The sequence below is a fragment of the Chlamydotis macqueenii genome, chromosome 10 (genome assembly GCF_036417535.1).
Source record: "Chlamydotis macqueenii isolate bChlMac1 chromosome 10, bChlMac1.mat, whole genome shotgun sequence".
Lineage (NCBI taxonomy): Eukaryota > Metazoa > Chordata > Aves > Otidiformes > Otididae > Chlamydotis > Chlamydotis macqueenii.
Window position 1 is genome coordinate 7,751,408 of NC_141565.1, and position 14,519 is coordinate 7,765,926.

The 14,519-nt window shown below is 54.2% G+C and overlaps 2 protein-coding genes across 11 annotated transcripts in view; both read left to right on the forward strand.

Annotated features, from left to right (window-relative positions):
• The window catches only part of USP4 (ubiquitin specific peptidase 4), a 75,068-nt gene that overhangs the window by 22,378 nt on the left and 38,171 nt on the right, over positions 1-14,519 (forward strand). For 8 of the 10 annotated variants that reach the window (XR_015259579.1, XR_015259580.1, XR_015259576.1 and 5 more), the window contains exons 2-3: positions 9,635-9,762; positions 9,946-10,076. Coding sequence is in view for 4 of the 10 variants with exons in the window: in XM_086755734.1 (XP_086611860.1) it covers positions 9,635-9,762; positions 9,946-10,076 (259 nt within the window). In the remaining 6 variants the exon portion in view is untranslated. The remainder of the gene's footprint in view (positions 1-9,634; positions 9,763-9,945; positions 10,077-14,519) is intronic. The other 2 variants (XM_086755731.1, XM_086755735.1) reach the window with 2 other exon arrangements.
• On the forward strand, positions 3,395-4,433 carry GPX1 (glutathione peroxidase 1). Its single transcript, XM_086755578.1, has 2 exons — positions 3,395-3,664; positions 3,776-4,433. The coding sequence occupies exons 1-2, from the start codon at positions 3,416-3,418 to the stop codon at positions 4,139-4,141; spliced, it is 615 nt and encodes a 204-aa protein (XP_086611704.1). The 5' UTR covers positions 3,395-3,415; the 3' UTR covers positions 4,142-4,433.

Here is a 14,519-nt window from a genome sequence, read left to right on the forward strand (position 1 = left end):
TATGATTCTATGATTCTTTTTGTTTCCCAGCAAGTGATACCCATCTGCTGCTCACTGTGGCTTCCAAATGCTGCAGCAGAGCAGAGGTGGAATCCCTCGCCCCGGGGTGAGCGGCAGAGCTTCCCAGGAGCTTCTTGTGATTCTGGAACCAGCTGAGAGGACATCAGTTGAGATAATTTGTCTGTCTTGAGCATGGGCATTGACGAGCAGACAAAGGGAGCGTAGGAAGAAGGAGGGAGAGGACGGCAGCGTTGCTGTAGAAGCATGCGAAGGTACGCAGCGTGCTGGTCTGCACTGGAGCACGCGTGAGATGTTGCGCACGGCAGCACGTTTGCCCTGTAACCCGCCGCTTTTGTGAGGGACGCCTTCAAGGGCTGCAGCAAGGGATGGGCTTGAGGTATGGGCTGTTGTGCTGCACTCACGCTGGAGAGCAGATCGTGCTGCTCCGGGGTGAGAAATGACGTGGAGCACCAGTGTGCATCTCCACGCGTGTACTGGTATCTACAGCAGCTGCTGTTGAGGGGAGCCTCTGCCCACCGGGCTGGCAGGAGGGAGTCCAGTTGCTGATGACAATCCCTGTAAGCGAGCACCGAGCTGCATCCGAGTTCTGTCCTAAAAAATGCCAATGTTGCTGCTTTTCTTTTTTTTTTTTTTTTTGACAATGTTCCTGATTCCTTTGCCTGCAACAAAGGAGATGCAAACCTGGTAGTGGGAGTGCCCCGTACCTCTGGTCCTTATCCTCCCTCCGCAGCCGCAGACACCCCAGTGAAGCGCCTCGCCAGCCTGCCGGTGGCACCAGCCCCCCCTTCCCTCCTTCCTCCCCTGGGTCCCCACTCTCCCCCTGCGCAGGGCAGATGGGGTTGAACAGGGCAGGAGGTTCCCAGCTGCAGGGCTGCCGGGGAGGATTTCATTCCCTGCCCTGTTAATGAGCTTGCTCACTCCTCTGCAGTTCCCTTTTTTGGGGTTTTTTCTTGTTGGGCGGTTTGGGGGAGTGGTTGAAATTGAGCAAAACTGGGGTTTTCCAGTCTTGTGGAGCCGCTGGGTTGCAGTTCTCTATGGTCACCGTTACAGAGCAGCTCTTCAGCCGCTCCGCGGGGGTTCGGAGTAAGGTCTGCACGTCCCTCAGACCCAGCTCGTGGGTTGGGTATCTGCTGACGCACTTCCACCCAGAAGTGATTAGTTTGTTATCCCAGTTTTAATCTAAGTTCTTGCTAACCTACAGCACCACCTCCTTGTCTCCTCTGTCTTGTCCACCAGCTGGCAATTAGGCTTCCAGCCCTGGCCGGCCTTTCAGTGAGCTGGTATCTCCCATTTATGACCAGAAATTCCAGCTCCCTCTCCTTGTTCCTTGGACCACTGGCATCGGAGCGGAAGCCTGCTTAGGAGCACGCGGTCATTGAGGTGTCAGCCCTTCTCAGCCTTCCTGCCTTCGAGGGCTGGCAGCCTGGCTCCCTTTGGGTTCCCGTCATGTCTGTCACCTCTGGAAGCCACCTTTGTTCCAGATGAAACTGAGCTGAGGACACAGACAGCCAGACCAGACTTTGGAAGTGAGAGGAGAGCGATCTGGCCAGACGAGGAACTGTGAAAGGGGCAGGGGAAAAGCCAGGAGCCAAGCGCCAGCCCCCCGGCCAGGGGAACGAGTTTGGTACCAGGAGTGGGGAGAAGATGGAAGCAGGAGGTGTGTTTTGCAGCCTTTGCGATGAGTCACCACTGTTGCTGTTAAACAGCAATCTCCTGACCTCACAGGACACCCATCGCTTGTCACGCATCTCAAAAGGGGTTCCTTGGGCCCGTCCAGTCCCTGGGAGCCCCTGGCACTGCTCTGGATCCAAGTTCAGCGGGCTGCACGGAATGTTTCCAGGCACGGGGCGTAGCTCCAAGCCAGCAAGGAAGTTCAACTCTGTTTCCTTAAAACTCACCGTCAAGAAAGAGAAAGCCCTAACCTGCTTTTGTTGAAAAGAGCCCCAGAAGTGAACCCCTTATTTCAGATGAAATCCCCAGGCCCAGCCAGAGGACTGAAGGAGCCAGCCTGAGCAAGCGTCAAAAGCGGCAGGCCCAGGAGCCGGTGAGGAGTCCGCACAAGCTGTACCCGTCAGTTCACTCGAGCACACGTGGGTCATGTGCCTCTGCTCCTCCCGTCAGCCCCTTCCCGGCTGCTCTGGTCTCTCTCGGGACACTTGTCACGGCTCTTGCTATCGGTGCTGCAGCACGCTGCAGAAACTGCAAGGTAATCGGGCGAGTCCCCAGAACTCGCCGCAGCCAGGAACTATTCCAGTTCCCGCTCTCAGGGGCAGGTGCCAGGAGCAGCCCAAAGCAAAACCCCAGGGTCCTGCGGTCACCCGGCCCGGAGACGCAGCGTTGCGTGGTGGCCTGTTAGCGACAGCTGGTGTTTGTGATGGGTCCCTGACACCAACCACGAAAGAGAACAGGCAGCGGTAGAGGGGGGGCCCCGAGCGCATCTCCCCCGCGCTCTGGGGCCTGGGCTGGCGTGGCCGGAGGCCAGCGCTGATAAGCAGCTGTCTGACCTTGGGGCTGCTCTGAACGGAGCTTGCTCGCCTGGCGCAAACGCTGCCAGGAGCCTCGAGCAGGGGCTCCCTGCTTCCCCGGGGGGAACCGTGATGAAGCTGAAGCCCTCGGTCCCCACGGTCCCCGTGGGTCCAACCCACGGACATCACCTCAAGGCCTGACCCCGGACCCCTGCGCTCTGCAGGAGGGCGATGTTTTGGCACAAAGACCCATGGAAGAGTGGCAGGGCGGCGTTGCCTGGCATGGGTGCGGGCAGCAGTCAGCGTAACTCACCTGGGGCTGCTCTGAACCCAAGAGAAGAGCAGTTGCTACTGCAGGATTTAAAACTCCCTAAAACAGACCAGAGCAGTACGGCAAGAAATGGAAAAGCCAAGGCTGGGGGAAGGCGACTGCTAAAGGAAAGGGGGGCTTTACCAGCCTCAGAGAGGTGGAAAATCTATAAATGGGGACTGAAGAAGGGAAGTTATGGGCCCTCCTGGAGCTTTGGGGCCAGAGCACCTCCTGTTCCTCCTCCTGGTGCACAAACTGGAGGCGTCTGTCTCCCCAGAGCCGCTCTCGTGGCAGTAGTGCCCCGGGAGGGGGCTGTGCCCCGCTCCCGTTACGCCGGGGGGCTCGGCTGCTGGCGGCGCTCTGAGGGTTTGCCGATTATCCACGGCACCTCCGAGAGCCCGCGACGCTGCCCTGGGGACGCAGAAACCACCCCGTTCCGGGCCGAGCACCGCCAGGCCCCCCCGCGCCCCTCGCCCGGCCGGGGACCCGCCCGCCGCCGCCCCTCGGGCCGGGCCCCGCGCGGGAGGGGTGGGGGGCGCGGGGGCGGGGAGCGACGGCGAGGCCGGAGGGGCGGGGCGCGGGGCGGGGCGCGGGCGCGCAGCGGGCGGCAGTGCGCGCCATGGCGGCGGTGGGAGCGGGCGCGGGCGCGGCGCGGGCGCTGCCGTCGGGGCTGTCGGCGCGGCCGCTGGGCGCGGCGGAGCCGCTGTCGCTGGACTCGCTGCGGGGCAAGGTGCTGCTGGTGGCCAACGTGGCGTCGCTCTGAGGCACCACGACCCGCGACTTCCTGCAGTTCAACGAGCTGCAGCGGCGGTACGGCCCCCGCGGGCTGCAGGTCCTCGGCTTCCCCTGCAACCAGTTCGGGCACCAGGTAAGGGAGGAAGGGAGGGAGGGAGGGAGGGAGGGGGGCGCGGAGCAGCCGCCCGCCCCGGCTGGGCTCTCACGGGCCTTGCTCGGGGCGGGTTTGGTTTTGTTTCCCTAGGAAAATGCTACGAACGAGGAGATCCTGCTCTCGCTGGAGCACGTTCGGCCTGGCAACGGGTACAAGCCCAATTTCATCGTGTTCGAGAAGTGCCAGGTGAACGGGAAGGACGCGCACCCCCTCTTCACCTTCCTGAGAGAGGCGCTGCCCTTCCCGCACGACGACCCCTCCTCGCTGATGACCAACCCGCAGTACATCATCTGGTCCCCCGTCTGCCGCAACGACATCTCCTGGAACTTCGAGAAGTTCCTCGTCGGCCCCGACGGCGTGCCCTTCAAACGTTACAGCCGGCATTTCGAAACCATCAAGATCCAGGATGACATTGAATTGCTTCTGCAGAAGGTTCCCAAGAACGTTCTCGAATAAAGCGGAGCGCCGCAGCGTCCGCTGCCCGGCCCCCTCGCTTCCTGCTCCGCTTGCTGTGCTCCTGCCTGGTTTTCTCGCAGGGGGGCTGCTGCTCTGGCAGAAATCCCAATGTCTCATGCAGGGTTTGCTTGTGATGGTGCATCTTCCAAATTCTTGAAGTGCACTTGATGTTTTCAAAAGTTGCATGTGAATGTTTGGGAAACTATGCTGGGGAAAGCAGCTGTGACTCTCAGTAGCTTCTCTGAATGAAAAAAAATTAAAGTGTACTTTCTTTAAGGCTGTGTCTTGATAAATCCAGGCGAGTTGGGTGAAACGTGGCGGCCGCGTTACCCATTCATCAGCTCGTGTGGGTGCCCACGGGGCCTGACTCAAACCGCTCGAGCGTGACTGTGCAGTCGGGCTGAAATCTGAACACAGTGGCAGCGTGATGGGCAAACAGTGTTCGTGAGTGCCGCAAACTGTGAATCAGAGCCGTGTCTTACCCTGCGCGTAACGAGCTTGGCAGAGCGGGAGGGTGGCAGAGAACGGAAATACCGTGCCAAACTGCTTACTGGACCTCACTGGAGGCTTGCCTGCCAGGGAAAGACATGGCAGCACACGGCCAGGGGGTGATTTTACACTGGCTGACGAACTCCCAGGTTGGCTACCAACAACAGGCCACGATGGGTTAGTAACTGCGCAGGCAGGCAGAGGAGTGATTCCCAGCCTGGGCTGCTGGGGCCTCGGGCAGAAGAGCCTCCAGAAGAGCCCTTCAGCCAGGGGCCATCTCCTTATCTGGCCTCCATCAGCGGATGCCTTGGGGGGACCTAGAGCAAGAGCAGCACCCATGGTCCCCCCACCACCCCCCAGAGCCGCTCCCCCCTTCCTGGCTCAGCTGTCCCCTGGCTGTAGCCCATTTTGCATCAGTGGTAGCCCAACACAGATCTCTACACACTCACTCAGTTCTGCGTGAAGCCTTTATTGCCTTTGTGCGTCCCCAACGCCTTGCAACGCAGGGAATCGCACAAAGAACCAGTGCTCTCGTGTTCCCAGGGCAGCATACCAGCCCACTCGACCACCTCTCCCACAGAAACTGCGCCTTGCCTCCTGTCCTTTGTTGCCCTCAGGGCACGGGAATCCGTGTGACGCTCCAAGCGCGCCGCACCAGTGACGTGCGGAAAGCAGACTCCACAGTCTGTAAGATTGTAAAGTAGGTATGTTTATTCGGCGCCGGGCAGCACGGGGGGTAGTCCTGCCAAAACCGTGCGCACCTGACGCGGCACCTCACTTTGAATTTATACGACCAGGTGTTACATATACATGAAGTTTCAAAAAACCACGCCTATACATATGCATGAGCTATCCCCGCTTCGTATTAAAATTAGTTCCAAGGAGTCATTTGGTCGGTTTTAGCTGGTTCTTGAAAGAGGCCCCTGAGTTCTTATCAGGAACTGTCCTTGTGAGGAATGCAAGACTTCCCCCCCCGGGATAGTTTTTACAATAGCTAGTTAGTAAAGCATAAAGCATCACGTGTTAGCATGCACAGCAATAATCAATAAATGCCATATCTATTAAAGTTTCTTTAGCCCCTTCTCTCACCAGGGTTCAGACTATTTTCCTCTTGACTCCTTCCTTAACACTTTTTTGACTCCTTCCAAGCATGGAGCTGACAGGTATTTCACAGAGCTGTTACAATAATCCTGACATGCTGTTCCTGCGCAGCGACCCTGAGTTTACAGCTGGAATTAGGATTGGTTTCCCCCGGGAAAGCCCGAGCCTGTGCCACATTTCACCTGCCATCTTACTGCTTAGGGGCTCAGGTCCTTCTGCAGGTATATTTTCAGTCCTTAAATGGCTCTGTGAGCACATTTTTGTTACAAGCCACTCCTCACAAGGCCTCATAGCACTGAGTATAAGCTTGGTGCTGCACTGAGGAATACTAACGCAGACGAGAAACTCGGGCTCTCAAACGGAAAGCATAACACTTTCAAGCATTAGTGAACGGTTTTCATAATTAAAAACCCTTGGGATTTAAGGTTTTGGGGGATTTTTACCTGTACGTAGCTTCTCACCTCACCAGTTCGCTGGCTGCTTTGTTACTGTACCTACACTCACGGCCCCTCCGGGCTGACTTGAGACACCGGGGCAAAGCCTTCAGCCAGCTCCACCCTGCTTGCTGCCACCTCTGAGTCACCGAGCTTTGAACTTGGGTTGCACAATCCTCACCGGGCTGTTTCTTAACTTCCAGTACAGCTTCGTGGGAAAAACAGGATGTTTTCAGTAGCTGTTTCAGCTCTGGAGCAGAAGCTGCTTGATTTGGGGGATTATTTTTTCAGTCAAATCTGCTTCTCTCATTAATGCAGGATGTTGAAATACGCGGAGAGTACAGAGGATCACGGGCAGCAGGAACTCACTGCTTTGAAAAATCGTTCTTGACACGAGCTGTGGCACTTCCTCAACCCTGACTCACCAAACTGGAGCAATTTGAGCGGGACGCCCTTTGCTTCGCCTGCTCCTTACCAGCCTGCAGCCTCTGCTGAGCCCCACCGCCGCCGGGGAGCAGACCCTAAACCCGCTGCTGTTCCCCGGCAGCCCTGCCAAAAAAGGGTCTCTCGCTGAGCCTGCCAGTCAGAAAGGCATCTTACGCTGTGCTTACTCAGTGCTAATGGCCAAGGGATTTATTTACCTTCCGGCTGCTGCGGCTGTGCTAGCAGAAAAACAAGGCAGCAGCTCTAGAACAGATACAGCCACGCCAGCAGAAGCACCATGACGCGATTCCAGGATGAAAATCAGCCATGCCAGCAGGAAAATGACTGAGCTCAGCGTGAGCACACCAGCGGGAACTCCGCAGCATAGACCAAAGCCTCCCAGCCTTGCTATTCCTTGTCTTGTTCCAGCATTCCCTAGAGTAGCTGGCTTCTGGGATAAAGCAGGCTGCGGGGGGAAAGGGCAGCCTGCGGGCTGGAAACCTTGGAACGCCCGCAGAAGAGCCCAGCCCCCAGGCAGGCCCTCACGCCCCAGCGTTATTTGGTGTGTGACCAGCGGGGATGAAGACGTTTCACTACAGGTTGCAGCTCTACGCTGAGAATCTACCTGAAGAATCCCAGCTCAGGGATTATAAAACGGCCCAGTTCTATTTCTGCCATTTCAGAAGAAACAGACTGACTCAGTAGGAAACCTTAAAAGAAGTACTGTTACTTTAGCACACTTGGATGTTTCTGTGGCTTGAAGACATTGTCCTTTCAACATCTCTGTCACATCTACACTCCTACACTCTTTTTTTTTTTCTGGTTCTACAATTTAATGCAAACAGTGAATCCCTCTGTTAAGTGTTCACCCTGCTTGTCCTTTCTTCCACAAATCAGAGTCCCATGCATTCCCCTTTTCTAGAGAATATTTGCCCCCCCCTCTTCTCTCCTCTCCCAATGATTCCCTCCCCCACTTAGTTCCTGACAGTTGCCATCAACTTCTTAAATCTTTAAACAAGTTCAGGCATTTCTGGCTGTTAGGACTGTTAACTAGCCACAAAGGAAATTCTTTTTTTCTGGCCCCTGTCCTCCCTCCAGGGTTTCCTCCTGTTCTACCCCAGCATTTCTCCTGAAATCATGGCTGATGAGATGTGGTGTTCAGAAGCGTCTGCTCAACAGAAACGCGGTCAAGTGGAGCCCAAGACCTTTCTTACTCAGCATGTTAAATGTTCTTTCAGCTATTTAAAATCCCTTTCTCCTGCTGAGCTTTGTTGCACCCGCCAACTTTTAAGACAGCTTTCAGTCACCGGTTTTGATCACTGCCATGCTAAGGCAGGTAGGAAACAGCTGCCTACAACTGCGTGGTACTTGAAAAGGCTTTGTTCCTGTTGGGGCTGCTCTTGCAGCCAGCAGCATCGGGTTCAGCTGCAGACAAGGGCAGGAAGCCGAATGGCTGAGAGGAAAGGGCTTAGAGAGCCAGGAGAACGCAGACACCCCTATCTGTGGTGAGACTGCAATAATGTCATTCCCTAGTACTGAGTCAGAAAGCTCTGAATTAGACTATTTTAATTGTTCACCACTCTTCCTACGAGGAGGAGGTAATTCAGTAGCAGAGGGAGGTCAGCCCTGTAAGCTTATCTCAGAATGCTGCCTCACTGGAAGCACACACCCAGTCTTGCCATAACAGGGCATATCAGTTCCCAGAAGCCCAAAGGGGCCCTGCCCTTTGAGGAAAACAGGAGTAAGGAACAGGACTCCACTCTTGCTGGAAGGAGCAAGTGGTCGTCTTTTTCATTGTTAACTGGATGGACTTGCCCTGCTGTCAAAAAAATTAAAATTCTTTAGCATTTTACCCAGGAACGCTGCAGAATTGCCAGGCCTGGCTGGTGGGAGGTAGAGCCCATCTGCCCACCACGCTGCCAGGGGAGTGCTCCCCTGCGCAGTCATGGCCCCAGCACACCACTCCCTGTCTCTCTTTTTTTTTCTTTCTTTTTTTTTTTAATTGGCAAATGGATTTATTTGGTGTATTAGGTTAAAGCAGATTTTTGCATCTCTGTTTCACCATCACCATGTTTCCCAATTTTCCCACTCCTCAAGGACATGCTCCCTATACAGCACAACGCTTCTCCATCAGCATACGCTACTTGAGACACAAATCCCTACATCTCTTCTGGAGAGGTTCTTTCCAGGGACACTCCCAAGCGCTCCCCAGCTGGTTACTCAGACCCATTCCCCCGTTTATTCGCGTAATAACTTGAAGTCTCCTTCAGGCAACGCCCTGACCAGAGGGCTCCACGAAGTAGTTATGGGAGAAAACGGAGCATGTAACCCTGAAACAGTACAGTCCACAGCAAACGCTTCTGACACCTGCTGTGGCGGTGGCTGCCCCAGGGGACCCTCTCAGACAAGGCCCACGCCGGGAAGGGATGAGGCCGCCCCGCACCCTCTCAAGCAGCCCTGGCTGCTCTCTGCACCCCAGGGGCGCGGGGAGGGGGGTTCTCCATCCTGCCCGCCCCTCAGCGCGGCAGACACCACCTGCCCCGGCTGCCGCAGGGGCTGCGCCCGGCAAGAGCCCGCATTCGTCTGTCACCGCCGCCGGGCCTGGGCGGGGCGAGCCGGGCCAGGAGCCGCCCGCAAGATGGCGGCCGCCGCCATGGCACCCGCGCCGCCAGCCCCGCCCCTGCGAGCGGCCCCGCCCAGGCCGTCACAGGGCGCGCGGGTGGGGCGGGGACAGCGCAGCAGGAGCACCCAGGGCGCACGCGTGCGCGAGCCGACATCTGCCTGCGACGGGGCTCGCGCACCGATATGGCGGCGGCCGGGGGAGGCGAATGCGGCAGCGAGTACGACGCGGAGCCGGACACGGCGGTGCAGCAGGACGAGCTGGGGCCGCGGCCCTGAGGCCGGGGGAGTCCTGGTAAGCGCGGCCGGCTGGCCCTCCCCTCCGTCCCCTTCCCCTCCGGGCGGCGGGGCCTGTGGGAGCGGGCTGGGCCGGGCTGCGCCGCGCCGCCGCTGAGGGGGCCGCGCCGGCCGGTGCCGCGTGTTGCAGGTACCTGGTGGACAGCCGCTGGTTCAGGCGGTGGAAGGAGTACGTGGGCTTCATGAGCTGGGGCGTGTTCGGCGTGGGCGATCCCGGCCTCTTCCCTGGGCCCATCGACAACTCGGGTCTCTTCGGCGGTGAGTGGCGCCCGGCGGAGCGGGGCCCGGGGCGGGAGGGTCCGGTGCTCGGGCCGGTGACTCCCGTGCGCGGCCGTCCTGCCGTGCGGGTTTGGCTTTTGAAGCCGTGTGCTCCGGATACAAGTAGCCGTGTTGGCCTTGTAAGCAAGGAGACTGGTGCGGGAAACTGCATCTCCCTTTTAGATCCGGAAACACGGAGTTTAAAAGAAAACCTCATCAATGAGCTGGATTACGTACTGGTTCCCATGGAAGGCTGGAATAAGCTAGTGGCGTGGTATGGCTGCGTGGAAGGACAGCAGCCGATTGTGAGAAATGTAAGTATGGGTGAACCGAGTTCTCTTCAGCCTGGCTTCATTATCTGATCTCCACCGAACTTGGGTGATGTTTAATTTTCCAGATGTGAGTTAAGACAGGATCCTCAGCAGCTCTTTTGAGGTGATAACATAAGGCCTTTTTGCCTTGTTGTCTGAAGGAATGACCTTCCAGTATTACAGTTAAAATGCCTGAGTCTTCACTGACTGTCTGGGGTAAGAACCATGAACCTTGCTCTGGTTAACTTTTGACGTTGCGATTGTTTGGAGCGACGCAGTGCCTGTATGTTCCATGGAATAGTTTATGCTTTGTTGAAAAATGCAAGCTGCTAGTCAAGCTTATGGATCTTCCGTGACAGAATGAGGCATTGGAATAAACTGTCCTTTAGCACACTGTTCTGGTTTTGTTTAGTGAGGCAGGGCCTAAGGTGGCAGCTTCTGCATGAAACTGCTAGAAGTTGTTCCCCTTTGTTCAGTGGACTTGGCCAGGCCTAGGGCGGATGCGCTGCTGGCCAAGGCCGAGGCAATTGGTAGCAGAATGTTCCGTGATGACGCCTCTGCGATAACGTATTTAAGAAGGGGAAAACAGAAAAAAAAAAAAGAGAAGAGAAGATGTGAAGAAGCTGAGCGGGGGCAGAGGCGCAGAGGGGGAGGTGCAGGCCTCCCCCTCTGGCCTCTCACCAGGCGGCCAACTGGGCCCGACTCGGTCCAGCCCGGCTGCAAGAAGTGGAGAGGAGATGAGAAGTGAATAAGATGTAAAAAAAGATCCTGAGAGACATCTGCCAGCCTGTTGTGAGGAATGGCTGCAGACGCCAAGGTCAGTGAAGGAGGGGGAGGAGTAATGTGGCTCCTGGCGAAGATTCCCCTGCAGCCTGTGGTGGCGACCATGGTGGAGCAGGTTGTCCCCCTGCAGCCCATGGAGGTCCACGGAGGCGCAGAGCTCCACCTGCAGCCCGTGAAGGACCCCGTACCGGGGGAGGTGGATGCCTGAAGAAGGCTGTGGCCCGTGGAGGCAGCTGTTCTAGAGGGCCTGCACCCTGTGGAAGAGATGACCCACGCCGGAGCAGTTCCACGAAGGACTGTGGCCTGTGGGAGGGACCCCACGCTGGAGCAGGGGAGGAATGTGAGGAGTTCTTCCCCCGACCATGAAGCAGCGGCGTGAAACAACGTATGATGAACTGACTGCAACCCCCATTCCCTCTTCCCCCCTGTGCCGCTCGGGAGGGGAAGGTAGTAGAGATAATGTTAAGCTTGGGAAGAGGGAGGGGTGGAGGGAGGTTATCTTGTTCTCTGTCTCATTATCCTGCTGTTTGTAGTAATAAATGAATAGTTTTCCCCAAGTTGAGTCTGTTTTGCCCATAACGGTAACTTTAAGGATTTTCTCCCCGTCCTTACCTCAAACCTCGAGCCGTTTTTCCTTATATGATCTCTCCCTGTTCTCTCGGAGGGTGGGGGCAGTGAGACAGAGACTGCGTAGTCTGGTCCCGATCGGGGCTGAACTACAACACACAGATGGCTCAGGGGCTTTCTCTGGAGTTCAAGATAGTTCTTGTTTTCTCTTCCAAAATTCCGCGATTCTAAAATCATGAGAAGAGATGTATTTGTGGTTTTGTTCTGTATATCTTGGCAGTGAAGTAATTCTGAGTATATAATCTTTTCACTATTAGGACAGCTAGACATTTGACCAGGGCACACAGGAGCAGGGGAGTCTCCTTCCTTGCAAGCTTTGAACACCTGATTGGATGAGCCCCAGGCACGCTGCTCTGAATTCAGTGTTCACCCTACTTTGAGTGGTTGGATGAAGAACCTCCTGAGTTCCTTCCAGCCACGGTGATTCTGTGTGCAACACAGGGAGTTGTGGTTAAGAGCTCTGAGGAGCACATTGCTTAATAGCTCATGTCCTGAAGAAACATCCATGTCGCTCATGTAAAGCAGTTCTGTCTGTGGTTCTCCTACGATTCCTTTTTTTCAGTAACTGAAAACGCTTCCTTCTTGAACCCGTGCTTTCGAATGATGGCTGTTTCACAGAAGTTGGCCTTTGGGCAGAAACTTCTCAATGTGTTCTGAGCGTTCTGCGTTTGAGGGCTTGACAGGCAAACATATGACTGAAAAGAGAAGTCTTTTGTTCTTTCAGACTAAATATTAGACAAATTGTATGAGCAATTGTATCTTCCAGGATACATTTTCTACTTAAAGGATCTTGAAGGGTCAGTGATGTACCTCCTGGGTGAATGTCTGGCTTATCAGATTTTTTTTTGCAAAAGCACTCATGTTTTAGGCATTTTGATGTGGGTGGTGTTTCCCCCCCCGCCCCGAACAGCTACCATGGAGAAAGAAATGAGAAAACTGTTTAATATCCCAGCGGAGAAGGAAACTAGGTTATGGAATAGTTATACGAGTAATGCTTATGAGCTACTCTGCAAGCTGGACAGCACTGTGCAAGATCCAGGGCTCTCTGAGAGTGAGGTATGTGGCCTAACTTTTTTTTTTTTTAAATCTCATGTACTGCTTTCTCTGACTTGTAAATGTTTTCACTTACTTCTATGTACTTTGAGTAAACATAAAAAATGTGATTTGTTAATGATTTTGCAGAAGCACTGTAGCAGATTGGCAGTTACCTCTCTGTGTTATCTGAACTGTCTTTCAGGTTGTTCTGATAGAAGTGAAAAATGAAGATGGCACGTGGCCTGGACATCGTTTCCTAGCAAAGTAAGGAAGCAAGCATGTTCTGATGGGTTCTGCTCTTCTGTCAAGCTTGTTCGCTTGTTTTTAGTGACCACGTGTTCTCTGTGAAAGCCTGGTGGCTGTTGTGGATTTCTTTGTTTTGAGCATTTTGAAGAAGGAGATAAAATCTTGACTGTAAATATTCTTCAGCAATTCTACTGCTGGTTCCTTGGGTGGTACGTTCAGAGTGTGCCTGGCCACTGCTGTCTGTTAGTTTGCTGCTCCCTAAGGAGCAAAATACTTTCTTGTTGTACTTTGCAACTGCTTTTATTCCTAGACAAGGTTCCAGAAGAGGGAATGGGTTATATTTATTCTGAGAATTTCAGAATTGGAGGCATACTTTTTTTCAGAAGGGAGATTAATATCACTCTATGGAACTTAGTGCTCTTCAGCTGTTACTTACAAGAGTCCAAGAATAAACTCCTGAGCTAGCAGAGTTCCTGCTCAGTCCTAGCACACACATTTGGGTGTTTTTGTTGTTGTGGGTTTTTTTTTTTTTTCTTGTTTTGGTTTGGATTTTTTTTTTTGCCAGCAAACCAACCAAGGATGCGCCGGAGCCCCGCTCCGGGGAAAGCAGACCACCGCACGCATCCCGTCAAGCCAAGCCTTCAATTTTATGCTGCGCAACACGGTCTTATATACCCGTACACCCGCTACGCACGCGAACGCACCCGCCCCATGCGCCCACGGACCTATCCGCGCTTAGCGCGCGAATCGCTGCGGACCGCCCCTCCTGTGTACGTGCAGCCCCGCTCGCAGCCCTTCCCGCGCTCCTGCAGTCCATTCCCGCTCGTAGCCCTGTTGCTACGCTGTCAGTTCTGCCTTGCAACGCCCACCAGTTCGCTATCGCTACCCCACAATCTGGGGCATGATTTTCATAGCACAAACAAACAAGAAATCATGCCAGGTCTGTAAAAATAACACTGCTTCCATCAGATACTGCATTTGAAAGCAGGAGTGAAGTTGTATTTAGCGTCTGCCTGGTAGCTGCCTGCCTTCCTTTGCAATATGCAGCAGGAAAATACCTTTTGGTTCTTTGCTTGCTGCTGGTGTTTTCTTACTGTTTCCTCTTCTCGTTTTTCTGTTTACTGATGGCACTGTATACTCAGTGGACCTTTTTTTCTTTTCCTTTTCTTTTTTCTTTTCTTTTTTTTTCCCTCCTCACCTAGTACTCTCCTCAGTAAAAGTGTTGAGGAGTTGTTGCTTAGTTCACCCGTCTTGTAACACGTGTGGGAGACTTTTGCATGTAAGACCTTTTTACATGAGAATCTGTTATGGCCTCTGCTTTGCCAGTTACATGTACGTTCTAGCCTGTGTTGCTTTGACAAAAACTTTTTGTCACAGTATGTTTAATGTGGTGGGGTTTTTATAGTCATAGTGGAAAGGAGGAGGAGTAATTCTACTGTATGCTCTGAAGGTGGTCTCAATTAAATTGAAATGCTTTTCCTATCTCTGTCTTCCAGCCACTTGAAAGCCTTCTACAATATTTTTTTTTTCAAGCTGTTCAGCTCAGCAGTTTTTCTGCTTATCAACCATATGGCCTGCTCACACTCAAAGCTTCTGAACTGTTCAGTTGCCTTAAGTTCATTGCTGGACCCAGTTTCAAAACATTAAAAAAAAAAAAGGGAAAAAAAAAAAAGAAACTTTGTGTAAGTTTGGTTACCATGTAGTGATCAGACTCCTAACCTGTGAACTTCTTGCTGTTCTGCAGCCAACTAAACT